The sequence below is a fragment of the Pelodiscus sinensis genome, chromosome 1, assembly GCF_049634645.1.
Source record: "Pelodiscus sinensis isolate JC-2024 chromosome 1, ASM4963464v1, whole genome shotgun sequence".
Taxonomy (NCBI): Eukaryota; Metazoa; Chordata; order Testudines; family Trionychidae; genus Pelodiscus; species Pelodiscus sinensis.
The window spans coordinates 225,622,986-225,643,007 of record NC_134711.1 but is presented as its reverse complement, the minus strand read 5'-3'; the positions used below and the strand labels follow the sequence as shown (position 1 = coordinate 225,643,007).

Sequence of the window (20,022 nt, the reverse complement as noted above, 5' to 3'; positions counted from 1 at the left end):
GGTGCCCTCACCCAGCCTTCCTCCCTAAGGTAGTCTCCAATTTTCATATGACTCAGGACATTGATTTACCGGTGTTTTTTCCTAAACCACACTCCACACCTAGGGAGCAGGCTTTGCACTGCCTGGATGTTCGAAGGGCTGTTTCCTTTTACAATGACAAAACGAGAGACTTTCTAAAGTCATCACAGCTCTTTATTTCCTTCGCGGAGCGCATGAGGGGAGCGCCTGTGTCAGTGCAGTGTTTATCTTCATGGATCACTGCCTGTATTACTGAGTGTTACCATGGCCAGGGAAAAACCCCTCCACGGTTGAAAGCCCACTCCACGCAGGCACAGGCCTTGTCCGTAGCATTTTTGGCTCAAGTACCTATCTTGGACATTTGTAGAGCAGCCACGTGGTCTTCTGTCCATACCTTCTCCGAGCACTATGCCATCGCACAGCAGGCCAGAGCAGACGTGTCTGTGGGTAGAGCAGTGCTGCAGTCTGTGGAGAAATAGGTAAGATTACTTTCCGACCCCACCGCCAGAGGAAACAGCTTGGGAATCACCTAATTGGAATGGACATGAGCAAGCACTCGAAGAAGGTGGTTACTTACCTCGTAACTGTAGTTCTTCGAGATGTGTTGCTCATGTCCATTCCAAATCCCACCCGCCTCCCCTTCGTCAGAGAATTTCGGAAAGAAGGAACTGAGGGGGTGGAAGGCCAACAGGGGTATATATGCAGTTATACTCCAGGGGGCTTCCTGCTGGCCCTAAGGGTCCTGCTGAGGGGAAAAAAGCTCCGAGATCCATGCACACAGTGCACACACACCTAATTGGAATGGACATGAGCAACACATCTTGAAGAACTACAGTTATGAGGTAAGTAACCTCTTCTTAGCCTATGTCTACACTGCCCAGTCTTGCACAAGAACATATGGAAATGAGGTGCGGCGATGAATATCACCACATCTCATTTGCATACTTAATGAGACACCATTTTTGCACAAGGGGTTTTTGCACAAGCCGTTCTGCCACTTATTTTCAGGCAGAACGGCTGTTGCTCAAGAGGAGGTTTTTGCGCAAGAAGGAGCAGTGTAGACTGCTCTTTCTTGTGCAAAAGCCCCTTGCACAAAAATGGCAGCTCATTTGCACAAGACTGGGCAGTATAGTCGTAGCCTCAGTGTGCAGTGGGAGTCAAAAAAGCAAACAGAATGTTAGGAGTCATTAAAAAAGGGATAGAGAATAAGACAGAAAATATCTTATTGCCTCTATATAATACTTATATGAATACTGCATATAGATGTGGTTGCCTCATCTCAAAAAAGATATATGGGCATTGGAAAAGGTTCAGAAAAGGGCAACAAAAATGATTTGGGGTTTGGAACGGGTCCCATATGAGGAGAGTGAGATTAAAAAGACTTGGACTTTTCATCTTAGAAAAGTGGAGACCAAGGGGGAGGAGGGATATGATAGAGGTCTATACAATCATGACTGGTATGGAAAAAGAGGGTAAGGAAAAGTTATTTACTTATTCCCACAATATAAGAACTACGGGTCACCAAATGAAATTAACATGCAGCAGGTTTAAAACAAACAAACAAACAGAAGTAATACTGTGGTCTTGTTTAAAAATAAGAAAACCCTTGTTTCTGAGAGCGTGAGACGTTAAAACTGGGAGGATCACACTTCTCTTAGATTGAGAAACAGGCTCAACTAGTCAAGAGTATAAAATAAACCTACGCAGTCAATGCAAAACTATACTTGAAGTGCATCAGGGCCTATTTATTTTGACCAGAGGGAAGTATAGAGTAGCAAGAAAAAAAGTGGCACAAGGGGAAGATAGCTTACAGCATATATGTAATCCCGTCTATCCCTTACTTGAATAAAAAGGACAATGTACTTTTTCCGGCCGGCAGCATAACCGGGTTTTTCCCCTTAAAGAGTTAAACATCTTTCAGTGCTGTCAGGGGCAGGTTTGTTAAATCTGAGACGAGGGCGAGCGAGGCTGACTTAGGTAACTAGTCGGGACTCGCACGGGGAGGATAAAGGGACTGTGACAAGCAAACCAAGGCGGGCGGGGAAAAGCAGGTACGAGCGAGGCAGGGGAGGGGAACCCCCGCAAGTTACCTGCCTCGTGCTCCTTCCTGCCCAGTCTCGGGCTGGCTGGCGGCGTGGGAGGATGCGAGGGCGTGATCCCAGCCCGGTTGCTGGCGCAGACGGGAGCCCCGCAGGTGCCGAGGAGCCGGTGGGTAGCGCGTGTCTGCCGGCGCCCCCGGGCGCACGGAGGCTTCTCTGCAGCGCGGCCCCCAAGCGCCGGGCCGGGCAGAACGGAGCCGCGCGGCAGGCGCGTGGGCCGGGCAGGCTGGGGGCGGGGCCCGCTGCTCCAGGGGGGGGGCGCGCGGGGACGGACCCTCCCCCCCAGTTCACGGAGCGGTCACGTGATCAGGTCTCCTGGGGGCGGGGCCGCCGCTGTCTCGGCCCCGCCCCTTCCGCCGGCTGTGACGGCCCCCCGCGCCTGGCCGAGTCGGGAGGTGTCTGGTTCTCTCCATGGCGGCCGAGGGCGCAGGGCCCAGCCCCACCTTCCCGCCCCCCGCTCCGGCCCAGGGCCGCCCCCCGGCGGGGGTGTGACGTGCCGAGGCCGCAGGTGAGCGGGGAGGGCGCGCGGCCGGGGCCGCCCCGGAGTGGGGCCCGACGCGCGCGCGGGAGGGGGGGGGGTGGTTCCCCCTCAAGGCCTCCGGCGTGGGAACGAGGCTGGTGCCGGAATCTGCCCCGCCTCCTCCGAGAAGCGCTGCGCGAGCGGGATCGAACCCCGGGGCCGCCCCTCCCCCGCCCCTCTCGCGCTGTCACCGAGCGACCCGCAGGCACCTTCCCACCCACCGCCGCTGGGCGGCTCCTCACTCGCGGGCCGCCTCTGCCCCTACCCTGTGGCACTGCCCGGAGTCACCACCGCGCTCTGCGCTAGGGCTGCTCGCTCCGCTGCGGCTGCACCCGTGGCAGCAGCTGGGTAACCTGTTAGAGGAAAAGCCTCTGGGGTAGGAGACTTCACAGGGCCAGGTCTCCTCTGTGCTGCCTCGTGCACTGCAGGCTCCCCTCTCATCCGACAGTGTGGAGTTAAAGGTTGGGGACTAGTAGCCACAGGGAATGTAGCATTCGAGCATGCACTGGCCCTCTGTGCCCCACCAACATTGAGGGAACTAAATGGGGTTCCCCCTACATGTCCCTTCTCTGTCCCGCTGGGTGGCCCTGTCTAGACTCCCTCATCCTGTAGGCACTAGGAATGTTAAATATCGGTTAATTGAATAATCGATTAATCGCATGAATTCTTATCCGTTACTCAACTATTCTATAGTCCCTCGGGGGCGGGGTGGGGTGGCAGCCTGTGCAAAAGCATCCGTGCCAATCTAGACGTGCTTTTGCGGAAATACTTTTAAAGGAAAATCTTTTCAGTTAAAAGTATTTCTGCAAAATCATGCCAGTCTAGACGCAGCCTTTATATACAGAGCCACAGTGGGGCCAGACCCAATGTGAGCGCCAGGACTGAGCCAGGCTGCTGGCTAGCCTACTAAAAATGAACTGGCAAGGAAACGGGGAGGGAAATGCATGTAGTCTACAGCATTAACCTATAAGCTTTTGCTTATCAGTTAATTGGTTAACCTACTATGCTGTTACATCCCAAGTAGGCACCAGTCGCCACAGCTTGTAACAATGGTATTCACTGGCCTTTCTGGTTGTGTTAGTAGATTAATTAGCTCACTAGGCTAGAGCAGTGTTTCTGAAAGTGGTCGGCTAAACCACTTTGAGAAACCTGTTAACTGGCCGCTCCAGTGTGTTTACTTACCGGCGCCGCAGCCATGGAGCCTTGTGGCTCCCATTGGCTCCATTTCACTGTTGGCAGCCAAGGACAGCCTTGGGAAGCAGCGTGGGCTAGGCTGCCACTACCTACGCTCCCCTTAGCTGCAAACAGTGAACCGGAGCCAATGGGAGTCGCGATGCTCCTTGGCTGTGGTGCCGGTAAGTAAACACACCGGAGTGGCCAGTTTACAGGTTTCTCAAAGTGGTTTCGCAGACCACTTTCAGAAACACTGGACTAGAGGACGGTCCTTATAGATATCCACATTCTTTTCTTGCTATTCCAGGAATCAGTTTCCTAAATTTCACTCTTGTCTGAAGTATAATTTACTGCCAGATTTCTCTTTTCATTACCAGCAACTTCTGTCAATGTTTACTCTTCTCCATGCTTGTGTGACATCATGGCCTCCCCCCCCCCATCATAAAACCTTTTTCAGATGTGCTTATACTTTCTTGTGTCCCCTTGCTATCTGAAACTTTTTTCCAATGTTAGGGATGTGAATACATGCTTCACCTTGTGTAGGTAACTAATGGTGTCCCCCAAAGGTCCACACTAGGACCAGTACTTTTCAGCCTATTTATAAATTATCTGAAGAAAGAGGTGAGGTGGCAAAATTTGCAGATGATACCAAACTGCTCAAGATAGTTAAGACCAAAGCAGACTGTGAAGAGCTTCAAAAAGATCTCACCAAACTAAGCGATTGGGCCACAAAATGGCAAATGAAATTTAATGTTGATAAATGTAAAGTTTGGAAATAATCCTATACATACAATATGATGGGGACTAATTTAGCTACAGCTACTCAAGAGAGAGATCTTGGAGTCATTGTGGATGGTTCTCTGAAAAAATCCACTTAACGTGCAGTGGCAGTCAAAGAAACAAACTTTGCTTCCTGTTCTTTTCCACAACATTTAAGTTACTGGGGCTTTCAAAAGCATGTCAGTTACAGTTTAACTTTGTTAATAAAAACTTTAACTGCTAGGCAGTTGTTTTAAGAAATGAGAAAGATCTGCTTACATTATCTCTGTACTAATGTTTGGATCACTCTAGTTGTCTAACATTTGTGTATATTATATGTATTATTGAATTTTTGGATAACATGCTTTTTATAGGTCTTATGACTATATAATCAAATTGTTTTGATAAATTAGGAGAATTTATATTTTAACCAGAAAATTTAAGGTGGCTGTGATAGTGTTCCTCCCATGCTATATAAAATTGTCTTACATATACATATGAGCATAATCCAAAGATGTTTTGACAAAAAGCCTCATGTAACCTGTCAATTTTAATGTCACAATCTGCTGGATCTGTGTATCTGATTTTGGTGTATGGGTCATTCTTGAGTGTAAAGTTAGAAATATGGGTATTGGATGGTTTATGGTTTTAAATGTGCAAATGAAAGCCATCAAGGGTGTTTCCAGTGCTCTGACAACCTTAATTATTGGGTGATCAGCTTAATGACTTGTAAACAGCATTGTTTTGTCTCTTAAGTTTGAGCAGTGGTTGGTCCTGGAAAGACGTCACCAAACCAATACCGGTATGCTATTTCAACCAAGTTCTTTTCTATGGAAGGGCGTGGGGTGTAGAAATAAAGGATTCCTGCCCAAAAGGAAGTCTATTTAGGATAGAATGCTATCAGTCTCTCTGTCACCTGGCATAACACACCCAAAAAGATAGCCGGGACCCAGGTCAGTGTAAAAGATCTTCTCTGACTTGTGAAAGTTTGCCTGAAATAAGAACAGTTTTAGGGTCATTTTTCAATAAGCATTAGTGTATTAGAACTAGCTATGTGTTTTCTTTTCTTTAATTCTGTAAACTTTCTTTGACAGCCTGTGTTCACTTGCAACCTGCTGTTTGTACTTCATTAATTTACTTTTATTGACTATCAAACCTAGTGTAAATAATTATCTGTGGGGGAAACAATTAGTGTACACATCCTCCTTTCATTGTTAAAGGGGGCTTACCTGAATGAGCTTTCAATGTGTGAAAACTCTCACATGATGAAAGATGGATTTGTTTGGGGTTTTGATCCCATTTAGAGAATGCTGTACCCTTGAACTGTATTCTCCTGGAGCTGAAGTGATTCAATGTCTGCATTGCTTTTTTGAGGGGGGAACAGTTATCTCCGCTCTGTGCCTTGTCTGGGGGAGACCAGGAGATCAGGCCCAGTAGGACAGGGTAGTGAGGAGCCCAGACAGCAAGAAGGAGAGTATCAGTGGCTTTCTCAGCAAACCAGGAAGCGGCTTCAAGGAGTCTTCTCTGACTACCCCGTGTTAGCATCATTATTTTTTTCTAGTATGATTTTTATGTGTTTTCTTTATTATGGTTGTGATGGTGTACACATTTAAATGGTTAACTGATGAGCCTGAGCTCATGGGTTAACTTTCATGGTTACAATGCAAGGCCTCCTATACCCCTCCCCTCCCCCCACACCTGTATCAGTTTATCTGAGGAATTAGCAAGAGGGGGCAGGTGGGAGCAGGTGTTTATGGGGAACGGGCTTTTAAGCCATCTCCCTGCATGTACCAGCTCTCGCGGAACCGCTTACACGTATACACATCGTTTGTTTTTAGTGGTTACATGTTTACCAACAAATCCCAAACAAACCACATTTTAACATCCCTACTCTTTATATGTATTAATTTGCATACATATTACCATTTTGAAAACTGCACTTCATTTTTAAGTTCGCTCAGGACAGATCTACACTATGGGAGGAGATGAATTTAAGTTACACAACTTTAGCTATTTATTTACCTCAGTTGTATTTAGACCTACTTAGCACAAACACTCTCCCATGGACTCCCCTTGCACTTCTTGTTCTGGTAGAGTATCAGAGTTGAAAGGAAGAGCAATTGGCAGGGCTTGACAAATTATACAATCTACTTGCCCTTGTCGGGTTCCGGCGATCTGCGCATGCGGTTCGGCGAGCCCTGGCAATTGGTGATTGATTTACATGATAAATCAACCCCCACTGGACTGATTGCTGCCCCATCCATTGGGCTGGTGGGGAAGACAAGCCCTCACGCTTATATCAATTGCTGTTTGTAGTCTTTGTTGGTGTCATGCTATGCTGCAGCTGCCCTTCCTTAAAAGCATTTGTACCTAACATTAAAGAATAAAGGGGCATGAATGGACAAAAAAAAAGCTTGAACCTGGGGTATTGTTAACCTCATGGTACTTTAATGTTAATATCCTAACATCCTGGCATGCTTGTACTAAGAATATTTATTTATGGCATTTTTGTTAGTTATTTTCATAGAGATTTCATAGAGATATTATATACATTAAACTAAAGGTTCCCAGTATGATAGCTGCTATTATCACTGAAACACTGTGTTTACCATGGAAGGTAACATAGTAAACAGGGGTGTATTTCTTGTTACTCTCATCTAAGCATCTTTTAAAATATACCATATTTCCATACTGCAAAATATTTTGAAAATGCAAGTATGTAGACCACCGGAGCAGGACAGGAGCCTGTGTATAACTGTTAATGATAACCAGGAAAGCCAGGCTTAACAGTTAACCATTTAAATGGTTATACTATTACATTTCTAACAACCTCTTTCAAAACTGAAACAAGATATGTGGTGCCATAGGTCTTGCACTAGCCATCTATGCAGGGTAGTTTCAATAAATGTCACAATTTTTATGATTATTTTCTTAGGTAGAGCCACTTAAAAGATATTTAAAATTATTTTAAATGTATTAATACTTTAGAAACTTGAACTCTTTTAAAAATCAAGTGTCTTTGCATTTTTAAACTTTTTGTTTTTTACACATTTAGCTGAAGTAAAAGTCAATCTATCTTCTTCAAACAAATCAGAATAGTAACTTTCACATACTTGTATAATGTTATGGGGACTTAATTCCATTCACTATCTCTTCTGGTGTATACCTAAAATTTTAGTCAACCATGCTATGTTAATCAGGGCTGTGAAAAATTTCATGCCCTGGTTAATGTAGTTAGGTTGACCTAACCCACGATGTAAATGTGGCTAGATTGACAGAATAATTCTTCCATCTGCTTTTCATTGTTTCTTTTCCAAACTAAGTTTTTCTTCAAGCAATTTGAGTTTGAGCAGAAATTAGTTACCACTTTAAAATTGGAATTAGCCTTAGACAAACCCTGAAGGTTTCTTTGTAAGAACTAGAAATAATTTGGGTCGTGAAAGGGTTCAAAAGAACAGGAGCTAAGAGTTGTTTGCTAACCATTTGTGCAACCTTGAACTGAGAGAGAAAATCTAAAGTGCATCTATTCTCATTGATGGAAGCTGAAAGAAAAAATGAATTCAAATTGTACCTGCCCTAGGGTATTGCTAGTCTAAATTCAGAGAATTGCCTACAATATGTGACTGAGTGCCAGTGAGTCATAATATCAGTTTTCAAGCTGTACCTGATGCAGTAGCATGATGAAATGCCCTTTCTATAGCAGAGAAATCTTAGAGCCTGACTTCTCCTGTCTCCTCATCCTCTTGTTTTGTATGTATGTTACTATTCCTGATGTCTGATTGACGTCCATTTATCCTTTTGTGCAGAGACTATCTGGTTTGGTCTTCATACATGGCAGAGGGGCATTGCTGGCACTTGATGGCATATATCACGTTAGAGGATATGCAGTTGTATGAGCCCCTGATGTTGTAGCTTTTATGGTTAGGTCCTTTGATGGTGTCACTTGCATATATACGTGGGCAGAGTTAGCAATGAGGTTTGTTGCTGGACTAGGTTCCTGACTGAATGTCACTTGCATTATACGTGGGCAGAGTTAGCAATGAGGTTTGTTGCTGGACTAGGTTCCTGACTGAATGTATCTGAGGTGTGGTGTGTGGCTGCTGGTAAGTATTTGCTTTAAGTTGCAGGGTTCTCTGTAGGGGAGGACTGACCTGTCTCCCAAGGCCTGTGAGAGTGGGGTCATTTTCCAGGATAGGTTATAGATTGTCAGTGATGCGCTGGAGAGGTTTAAGCTGGGGCCTGTAGGTGATGACCAGTGTTCTTTTTTTTTTCCTTGTTGGGACTATCTTGAAGTAGGTGACTTCTGGGTACCTGTCTGGCTCTGACAGTCTGTTTCCTCGCTTCCCCAGGTGGGTGTTTGTTTTAAGAATGCTTGATAAAGGTCTTATAGATATTTGTGAGATTGGAGCAAATCCAATTGTATTTTAGGGCTTGGCTGTAGACAGTGGTCAGTAAGTTTCTGGTTTATGTGAGCATCATTTATTTGTGCTGCAGTGTCAAGGAAGTGAATCTTGCGTGGACTGATTCAGGCTGAGGTTGATAGTGGGGTAGATTTGTTAAAATCCCAGTGGAATTCTTCAAGGGTCTCTTTCCTGTGGGTCCATATGATCAAGATTTCATCAGTATAGCATAAGTAGAGAAGGTGTGTCAGGGGACAGGAGCTGAGGAAACATTTGAGGTCAGCCATAAAAATGTTGCCATGCTGTGGGGCCATGTTGGTACCTATAGTAGTGCCACTGTCTTGAAGGTACTGAGAAAAACAACCCTTTCAAAAATATTGGTAAACAGAGGATTTCTATATCAGAGGGGTAGCCATTCTAGTCTATATATGCAAAAACAATGATGAGTCCTGTGGTATCTTGAATACTAATCGATTCATTTGGGCATAAGTATTCATGGGCACAGACACACTTCACCCACAAACGCTTATGCCAAAATAAATGTTAGTTTTTAGAGTGCAACAGGACTTCTTTTTAGAGGATTACTGGTTATTGTTGCAGTTTCTGAATTATGATTTGAGCAATCCTTTGTAACTTTTTTCTTCCATTGTTCCAATAATTTTATATGAATGTTTGAATGCTGTGGCTGTCTTAACTCAAACCCACATTATAAACTAACTTTAACTTAATTAGTTATTTGTTGTGTATTATGTGGAATGGAACTGTGTGTGAATATAAAGAATAATACATGCTCTATATGTTTGAAAATGCATTAATCCACTTATGCTGTGTCATTCCTTTTTGCTTCTGGAACTCACATCTGGAGTGCCAAATGCTCTACAGCACTTTCTCAAAACCTTTAATAGGTTATCTGTTGCATTTCACCTCTGTCACAAGCATGTGGCTTCAACCACTTACTGTGTCTGATCTTTATTGTCCACCTTTAAAGTTCAGGTTCTTTGGAGCAGGCTGCCTGCCATCTTTGCTGCCTGCAGACTTTTTTTCCACAAGAAAATAGGTGTATGATTTATCAGTGATAATATGAAATTGTTCAGGTTTCAATATTGCATTACTCTATCTCCAGTAACAGCAGTTCTTTTGTTCCACGATCAATGTGACGGTTTTGAACACCTCAGTAGCTTACGAAATGATCCAGAGTGGAGGAAAATATGATTTCTATATTGGTCTTGTACTGGCTATGAGCTCCAGCATTTTCATTGGAGGGAGTTTCATCCTTAAAAAGAAAGGTCTTCTCCGACTGGCCAGGAAGGGCTCAATGAGAGCAGGTAAAGAATGCACTTGAGAACTTTTGTCTGTTTTTAATTTTATTTTACTACTTAGTGAATAGTTACTGAATTTTCACTGATTTTTTGTGCATTGGTTTACTTTGTTTCCTCATTGGGAGATGAAACTTCTAGATCTAAAATTTATAGCTTCTGTATTTCCTCTGTAGTCTTTGCATTATTTCTAGTTCATTGTTAGTTATAGTAAAAAGATAAAATCCCTTTCTGTAATATATTCAGTTTAATTTCAGTTTGTGTCCTCTGGATACATACCCAAATTTATAGGTTTTTTTGGACATGTCAATCAAAAACACGTCAATTGAGAATAAACTTGCTTCCATCCTACATGCAAACCCCCCCTCAAACAGTGTGATTGGAAGATCATCATATTAGCACTGTGAGAGGGTATGGAGGGGAATGGAAGTCCAGAGTGAGTGCCCCAACCGAGAGAGTGACTGCTCCAAATGAACAAACGCAGGAGCTGTCAATTTTAGTGTCTTAGATGATGTCCACTATGGAGGCAGAGATAAAAGAGGCAATTTCCAAGATATGTAGGACCCAAATCACGGCTTTCTACGTCTAAACTGCATCTTAAATTGTACTTGAAAATTATTTGGGAACCAATGTGGTCTATCCTGATTACCTGGATGCTTGCCAAAATAGATGAGCTCATGATAAATAGTGTAATTGTATCAAAATATTGAATCAGAATACATTACTGTTCTCATTTTCTAAAACGAAAATGTCCTTTGAAGACTTCCATTATGTCAGAAATACTGAAGCAAAAATTGGAATATAAAATAAGAAGAGGGAAATGACCATATTCAGGAAGATGACATTCCAGAACCTAAAAAGGTTGTATGTTTGGGGTTAATATTTTACTGTAACACAACATAAGTTTAAAAAAAAAAAAAAAAAAACCCTGTTAGCATTGTGCGTTTATACTGAAAGAATTTGTTATACTGACAGTTTAATAGCAGTCAATATATTTAATCAAAACTGAACTCACATAAACAGCCTTGAGAACTGGTTCATCCCTGAGGTAATATTACATTGCTTCCATTCAACTGATAAACTTTTTGGATTTTTGCTACAGCTGACCATGCGCTTGATGAAAATGTTGAAGACTTGAAGTAGTAGCATTGGGTGCTTAGCTATAATAGTGACAGGCAAAACGTAAGAGCTGAGATGGATAGATGGAAAATAGCTAGAAATGTGCAAGATGTTGGATGGCTTGTTGCCCCCTCCACCAATTGCTCTCTGTTGATCAGTTGTATCAGTCTGAAAATAGTCTGTCCTGTTGCCCCTATTAAATGACCACACTGAAACAGTGTATCAAAGAAACAAAAAGGTTAATGGTGTGTGTTAAGGGATGTAAGCAACTGGACTATCAAATAAGCATAAGCTTATCAGATAGACTAGTGACTCGACTAATTGCTTCTCTGCCCCCGCCCCTGATGTCTCTGTCTGAGAGTAGCAGCAAAAGAGAAGGGGGAGCTGGTGCTGGCTTAAAAGCCAGTCTTCCCCCCCCCCTCCCCCCCGCGGCACCATCTCTGTGGGGCGGGGGAGGGGAGGGCAGAGGACACAGAGGCATAGCAGGGAACTGGATGTGAGTTAGGACAGCTGATTCCCTGCTTATGCCCTGTCCCCCTTCACTGCGCTTCAGCCTTTTAAATATATTAAGAGCCTGGTGGCTCTTAATACATTTAAAAGGCAGAGCCGCGTCTGGGTTAGCTCCTGGGGTTGGGAGCTAACGCTGCTGCAGCTCTGCAGTTCCCCTTTCATCAACTAATTGTCTAGTTGATGGAAATTCCATTGACTAGGTGATTAGCTGATTAAACACCATTTAACATCCCTAGTGTGTGTGGGGCTATGTCTAGACTTGCACTGCTTTTCCGGGATGCCTTTGGTATCCCGGAAAAGCAATGCTGTGTCCAAGGAACATGTCCGCTTTTTTGAAAAAGTTTTAGAAAATGCAGACACGCTCTTTCACATCCCTGTAAACCTAAGGGATTTGTCGAAAAAGCACTTTTTTCCAAAATTTGGCACTCTGTAAACACACCAAATTTTGGAAAAGCCTCTTTCGACAGTAAAGTGGAAAAAGATATGCACATTGAATTTCTTTTTCCGACTTACCATTGCAGTGTAGACCTAGCTTATGTATTAGAACCTTCCATCTCTAATGATTCTGGAGAAGTTGGTGTTTTATATGAGTGGACACAGAATGTGTGTTCTCAATTTGAGTAGAGAAAGTGAAATATTGCATGGCCTCTGTCTTTTAAGTTCACCAAAATACCATGGTGGTGTGTGCCTTACAAAGCGTACTTTAATAAAAACACTCCTTATTTTAGATAATTAACTTATTTCCCCAAGGTCAAGTTGTATCTTCCTATAGATATCCTCCTCATTTACTGTGTAAAAGGAAGAACACAAGTAGTCAGCTGAGATTACAAACCAGGAACTGTCAAAATAAAGTGCAAAAATAGGGATTTGTTAAATCCCCTTTAATTTAATTGGGTTTTTAACATTATGATGAGTCTAGATCATTATCTCAGAATAGACAAATATTGTGCACTTTATATGCCATTTCTAGTCTCAAAGAAATGTATATAAGATGCTAATCTTTAAAGCAGATTTCACAACATCTGCACATTTTAAGTTGAAAATATTTTTATTTCAGCCCTTTCCCTTATTATGCATCAGGTGGTGCAGGTCTTCGTTTAATGTGTGGTTGCATATAAGTTTATAACATGGAAACAATCTCTGTTTTGGAATACAACTGTCAATCACACTGATTGATGCTTCCCTTTGTGTTGCTGGTTAAGTGCTTGTTCTTCCAATTCCAGGTCAAGGTGGTCATGCATATCTTAAAGAGTGGCTGTGGTGGGCTGGACTTCTGTCAAGTAAGTATTAAAAAGAGTAACCAGTGTACATTCAACATTTTTTTCCCAAACATTTTGATATTTGACAATAAACAAAGCTAGAAACAGTGCATAACCTCTGTACACTGAAATAGTGTTTTTAAAATTAATTGTATTATTATTAATAATTTTGTAATTGAAATCAAATTTAAGAATAAAATTCTAACAGTATCCATTTCCCTTGTTTCTTTTCAATAGGTTTTTCTTGATCAGCTGTCAATTTGATCCCTTATTAATTTTGATTATTTTTGTATTTTTCAATCCACTAAGCTTGGGCAGTTAAAGTACATCAGTGGTTCTTAAATTTATTTGATCGGACTCCCCTTCTCTGTGTTTCCCGCAATGCATATACTGCCACATAGCTCTGAATGCAGAGCAGAGAGCAGCAGCTGCTGGCCAAGTACCCAGCACTGCACCAAAAGCAGCTCAGAAGTAAGGATAGCAATGTGAAAAGTGATATTCATCAATATCACATTTCATAGCAGACTTAGCACATCAGTGCCACCCTTATTTCTGCATTGCTGCAAGAATTCAGGACTGACACTTGGAACCATGTTGCCTCCAGGTGACTGACTGTGGGGTGGGAGGAAAGAGGGCCTGAGCCCAGGCTGTCTCCCGGTGATGGATTGTGTGGGAGAACAGCCCAGGTGGTGTGGTGTCAGCTGTCATCTTTACCCCTGCTTCCTGGGTGTACACAGCCCTTCTTGCATGAGCCCCAGCTAACACAAAATACAAAACCATCCATTGAAAAAGTTACTTTAAAATATTTGAAACCTCCCCTCTCCTTCCATTTCATTTGTTAATATTTTTAACACATCTTCTAAATGTTGCAGTTACATAAGTGTGACAGTGCACATTTAATTTGACTCATTGTAGTTATGTACTGCTTTATAGAAGATACAATTGCAGATTCTTTTGCTCATGTGAGAGTTAAATGTCCTGAATTGCTCCGATGAGAAAATGCAGAGGCTGTTAAATAAAAATGGGCTATCCTAAATTAGAGGTGAGATTTATTTTTGTTATATGGACTAGGGATGTTACATTTAATTTAATCAGCTAGTCAATCAACTAGTCAGTTTTCCATTGACTAGTTGATAAGCAGGGAAGCTGCAGTGAGGTTAGCTCCCGGCCCTGTGAACTAACTCTACTGTGGCTCTGCCTTTTAAATGTATTGAGCCTGCTGGCTCTTAATACATTTAAAAGGCAGAGGTGCAGAGTCTGAGACTGGGTGTAAGCTGGGAATCAGCTGATTTTTGGCTTTTGCCTGGTCCCCACTACCCTCCCCCCCATTTCCCCATCCCCCTTTGGAGATGGTGCTGGAGGGAATCTGCTTCTAAGCCGGCTCCCCCAGCACTGCCTGTTGCTCCTCCCCCTTGTTGCCTCTGATAGAGGCAGCAAGGGGTGGGGAAGCAACTAGTCGAGGGTCTAGTTGACTATCTGATAAGCTTTTGCTTATTGAATAGTCATCTAGTTGCTTACATCCCTAATATGGACTGCCTAGCCACTAGCTTTGAATTCTGCTTATATTAAACTTCCGTGTCAGCTGAACATTTTAGTTAAATTTCTTCATTCCGAGAACACTTGTTTAGTTTCAGAGGTTTCTCCCACATGTGTTAAGACTTCCTAATTCTTCTTTTATTCTGCAGTGGGAGCTGGCGAAGTAGCTAACTTTGCTGCTTATGCATTTGCACCAGCTACTTTAGTGACTCCATTAGGAGCTCTCAGTGTTCTTGTAAGGTAAGAACCCTTTAGAAAAAAGCACTATTTCAGAGAGGCAGAAGTGAACCTATGTGTTTAGAAATGTCACTTAAATACGGCTTTCTTCTTAACTCCGAGTAAATACAATGCTCAGAAAAATGGAAGGAGTAGCACTGACTTAACTCAGGCATAATGAGAGTCAGCAGTCTACAAGCTCCCTTGCACAGCTCAAGGGGTGGACCTCTACTTTTATCTGCAGCATTTGCTGTTTATCTTCTGCATCTCTTGAGGTTAGAAACCAGATACAATGTGCACAGATAAAAGGAAGATGAGACTAATAAATTAATTTTCATTTCTGACCAAAATCAGGATCTTACGTGTCTTAGAATATCAAGGATTTTGCATCAGTGTACCACATCATTTAGATGTCTCGGAGAGGGATTTTATATTATGTTGCATCCTCAAAATTGCTAGGAAGAATGAAGAACTTTTTCTCTAGCAATTTTGGGGAGGCAGCCACCATATTAGGTATTGAAACAAGGGAGCTGTAGAAATCTTGTCTGCCTAATGAGGGGGTATATACTTAATTCTGTTGTCAGTTTTTTTTGCCCTCTTTTTAATTTGGAGCCTGAACTTAAAATAACAATTAATAACTCTAATTTCTTTGAGAAAAGTGTGTTCTTAATTTTAAAAGACAGATGTTTTTTGATGTGTACCGTGGGCAAATTAAATTTCTACTGATTCTTAATCTCAATGTATTTCTTTTTTCCTTCCAGTGCTATTCTTTCATCCTATTTTTTAAATGAAAAACTTAATCTGCATGGAAAAATTGGTTGTTTGTTAAGTGTATTGGGTTCAACTGTGATGGTCATTCATGCACCACAAGAAGAGGAAGTAGAAACTTTGAATGAAATGTCCCACAAGCTAGGAGATCCAGGTGAGAGAAAATGTCCAGTTCATCTGTACTTATCTTCTTCCTATATTAACTACAGGCAGTCCCCGACATACGCAGATCCGACTTATGTTGGATCCGCACTTACGAACGGGGCTTTTCTCGCCCCGGAGCTCACGGACGGCGGGTCGCCACCCGCGTCCTCCGGGGCGAGAAAAGTTTCGCCTGGTCTGCTGGGGGGGGTCCAGCAAAGCCGCTGGACCCCCCCAGCAGACCAGGGACACCCGAGCAAAGCCACCGTGTGGGCGGCTTTGCTCGTTTGCCCCGGAGCAAAGCTGCCCAGGCAGCGGGACTCCCACCGCCTGGGTGGCTTTGCTTTGGTGTCCCTGGTCTGCTGGGGGGGGTCCAGCGGCTTTGCTGGACCCCCCCCAGCAGACCAGGGGGACAGGAGCAAAGCCTTGGAGCACGCCTGCAGCGGGACAGCCTGGGCGCGCTTGGGCTGTCCCGCTGCGGGCGTGCTCCGCGGCTTTGCTCTCCGTCTCCCTGGTCTGCAGGGAGACGGGGAGCAAAGCCACGGACCACGCCCGCAGCGGGACAGCCCGGGCGCGCTTGGGCTGTCCCGCTGCGGGTGTGCTCCGAGGCTTTGCTTCTGTCCCCCTGGTCTGCTGGGGGGGTCGGGGGAGCAGCTAGTGCCCCCCCGGCCCCCAGCAGACCAGGCTTTTCTTGCCTACCCCTGGGGTAGAGCAGCTGGGGGCTGCCGGGTTGGTCCCGCAGCGCCGCTCCGGACCAACCTGGCAGCACCCCAGCTGCTCTGCCCCAGGCGTCCTGATTCAGCCACTGCTGGTCAGTTTCAGCAGCGGCTGAATCTGGGGCAGAGCAGCTGGGGTGCTGCTGGGTTGCTCCAGTAGCGCTGAGGAGCCGCGCTACTGGAGCAACCCAGCAGCACCCCAGCTGCTCTGCCCCAGGCATCCCCAAGTCAGCCGCTGCTGAAACTGACCAGCGGCTGACTACAGGAAGCCCGAGGCAGAGTTGCTCTGCCCCAGGCTTCCTGGAATCAGCCGCTGATCAGTTTCAGCAGCAGCTGACTTGGGGACACCTGGGTTTCTTAAGTTGAATCTGTATGTAAATCAGAACTGGCATCCCGATTCAGCCGCGGTTGAAACTGATCAGTGTCAGCAGCGGCTGACGCCAGTTCCGACTTACATACAGATTCAACTTAAGAACAAACCTACAGTCCCTATATTGTACGTAACCCGGGGACTGCCTGTACCTGGATAAGTGTGTTTAGTCTACTCTGGTAGAAGGTCTGAGGTTTATTTATTGTTGCAACTATTGCAAATTTCTAGTACCAAACAGTTAAAGGCAACCTCTGCTTTTCTACATCTGTAAATGAAATATGGGATTGAATTCTACAATAGATTTAGCAGCAACACTGAAGGATGATAGTGAATTTGTCAGAATGTTAACAGCAAACATGTCATTTTTTGTCCAAGTAAAAGTGTGTGCTGGAAGAATAATAAATTAGCAGTTTTACATGTTAGCTGCTTAAGCAGCAGACAGCTATTTTTTCCTAGTTACATTTTGTACAAAGAAACATCATCTCTTTTAAACCCAATTTTTTAGCATATCTTGAAGTGTGAAGAAAGTTTTTACAATATTAAAGGATTATCACTGGGGCTAGTAGCTAAAATTTAGGTCAAAGAGTCACAATATAAGAGTCAAAGAGCCTGTATTTCACAATATAATAAAAATGATACCTACTTCTTACATAGCAGTTGATGTCTGTAGCTCTCAAAGCATTTAGCGAAGAAGATAAAACTCCATTTTAAGGATGAGGAAAGTGGGGGGAAATGACTTATTTGAGGGCATTATCAGCATGTCCCATGGGTGACTTAAAATTCCTACTGCTGAGTGAAGCACCCAAATAAAAAACAGATCACAGCATTCAAATATGTGTCTATATCCTCTCCACACTCCTAGTTCTGTGCTTTTCAATAAGCCAAGGATTGCAGAAAAAGGGAGGCTGGCAATCTAGGAATGTGGTCTTCATTTCCGAGCCTGATAGAGAAATAGGGTATAGTATTACAGGCAGGCCTGGCCTGCAGTCCTAGTTCATGTTTATTTTAGCAATCTCATCAGTTGTCACAAGATTTGTTACAGCCTCCATTCTGGATGATTGGTAAAAAAATGTTAAAATGATGTTTTTTTATTTATAAAATGAAGTGGGTGGCAGGGCAAGAATCCTGTTACCCTGGACTTGTTGCTCTTAAAATATGCACTGCATTTCTTAGTATCTAACAGCATGCTCCTGGGTATTGTACATCAATTACTTTTTTTTCCCTTTTGCAGGTTTTGTGGTTTTTGCAACACTTGTCGTCATTGTGTCCTTAATACTGATATTTGTGGTAGGACCTCGCCACGGACAGACCAACATTCTTGTGTACATAACAATCTGCTCTGTAATTGGAGCGTTGTCAGTCTCCTGTGTGAAAGGCTTGGGCATCACTATAAAGGAACTTTTTTCAGGAAAGCCTGTGCTAAAACATCCTTTGTCCTGGATTTTGCTGCTAAGCCTTATAGTCTGTGTGAGCACACAGATCAACTATTTAAACAGAGCTCTGGATATATTCAACACTTCTATAGTGACTCCGATTTATTATGTGTTCTTTACAACATCTGTTTTAACTTGTTCTGCTATCCTTTTCAAGGAGTGGCAACACATGTCTGCTGCTGACATTATTGGCACCTTCAGTGGTTTTCTTACGATCATTGTGGGGATCTTTTTATTGCATGCCTTTAAAGATGTCAGTTTCACTCTAGCAAATCTGCCTGTCTCCTTGCGGAAAGATGACAGAGCAGTGAATGGCACTCTGCCAGCCACATATGAATGCTTTAATCATAATGAAGAAAGCTCAACCTGTATAAGTGAAATACAATCCAGTGAGAGTGTTTCCTCCAGGAGAAATGGAAATCTGGCAGCTTTCTGACAATGTATTAAGAACAATTCTGTAACTTCTTTTGCTGTAAAATGTTTGAGGTTTTCTGGAAGCAGATGGTGTACTTTAAAAAATGTACAGACAATCCTTAATTTTTAGGTTTGATTAATTTGGACCAAGAATAGTGATGGAGTTTCAATTTGCCTTATATTTACTTTAAAAGACACACTGAAATGACCTCAGTACATGTTTTTGTTGCTCTTGAGTTGCCTGTGTAAACTTGTAAATATTTTTAATTTGGATTTTCCATTTTAAAAACTTATTGCACTAATGATGATTTTAACTATATAAAAATAAAGTGCTCTAATTTTGCATTGGTGGTAAGTACATTGACTTGAACCTGAGTCTTTTGAATAATGAATATTCGGCATGTGTGTTTCAGCATATAAAACATAAACTAAAATGCGAGGGACATGCACTGAAAGGTGAGGGGAGCAATTTACAATGAATGTCATTTAAATGGCTAATTTGGAAGCATATAACAAATGTTTTAGTAGTGGTCATTACTTTAAATTTGAAACAGTAAAGACTCAGGAAGTGTACATTCAGAATGGTTTATTTTAACTAATTTAAAATGTTTTAAAATTGAAAAAAGTCTTACCGTAACCCTGGAGAGGTCATTGCTAACAATGAGCAAGAATATCCGAGATAACTATTGCAGTGAATCATAGGTAAGATGTAGTCATCTCTCTCAGGAAACTGGTGCCCAAATCATTTATTGATTGTAGTGATAACTGCCACTTTCAAGATGTTTTCCAAAGAGTGCATTTTTTTAGTTCAAACCTCTGGGGTGACTCCAGTAAGCCATTAAGTATTTTACCACAAGGTCCACATGCAATATCAATTTTTCATTCTACAGTAAACTTCCAATAATCCGGCACCTTTAGGACCCAGGGGGTGCCGGACTATCAGACGGGGGGGGGGGGGGTTATGAGGGGTCTGGGGTGGGGTGGGGGGATGCTACCCCAGACCCCCTCATAGCCCTCCCTTCTGATAGTCCGGCTCTGCCCCAGGAGTCCCTGATTCAGCCGCTGCTGGTCAGTTTCAGCAGCGGCTGAATCGGGGGCGCCTGCAACAGAGCAGCTGGGGTGCTGCTGGGTTGGTCTGGTAGCACCGACCCTTGGCGCAGCGAGACCAACCCGTCAGCACCCCAGCTGCTCTTGGGGACACCTGGGGCAGAGCAGCTGTGGTGCTGACGGGTTGGTCCCGCAGCGCCACTCCTAG

At 43.4% G+C, this 20,022-nt stretch overlaps 1 protein-coding gene across 2 annotated transcripts; it reads left to right on the top strand.

Moving 5' to 3' along the window:
• The first annotated feature begins 2,086 nt into the window (after window positions 1–2,086).
• On the top strand, window positions 2,087–19,112 carry NIPA2 (NIPA magnesium transporter 2). 2 transcript variants are annotated; one of them, XM_006135822.3, is made up of 6 exons: window positions 2,087–2,226; window positions 10,093–10,294; window positions 13,138–13,194; window positions 14,859–14,949; window positions 15,687–15,847; window positions 18,152–19,112. In XM_006135822.3, the coding sequence occupies exons 2-6, from the start codon at window positions 10,156–10,158 to the stop codon at window positions 18,787–18,789; spliced, it is 1,086 nt and encodes a 361-aa protein (XP_006135884.1). In that variant the 5' UTR covers window positions 2,087–2,226; window positions 10,093–10,155; the 3' UTR covers window positions 18,790–19,112. The 2 variants fall into 2 exon arrangements, with proteins under 2 accessions (XP_006135884.1, XP_006135883.1); XM_006135821.4 differs by lacking the exon at window positions 2,087–2,226 and adding an exon at window positions 2,417–2,625.
• Window positions 19,113–20,022: the final 910 nt, after the last annotated feature.

Excerpts from the sequence above, each read along its gene's own strand:
- NIPA2 (XM_006135822.3), top strand. The coding sequence starts at position 10,156 with ATGATCCAGAGTGGAGGAAAATATGATTTCTATATTGGTCTTGTACTG. Across the intron at positions 10,295-13,137 it reads GAAGGGCTCAATGAGAGCAG|GTCAAGGTGGTCATGCATAT; the intron begins GTAAAGAATGCA and ends TTCCAATTCCAG. Across the intron at positions 15,848-18,151 it reads CCACAAGCTAGGAGATCCAG|GTTTTGTGGTTTTTGCAACA; the intron begins GTGAGAGAAAAT and ends TCCCTTTTGCAG.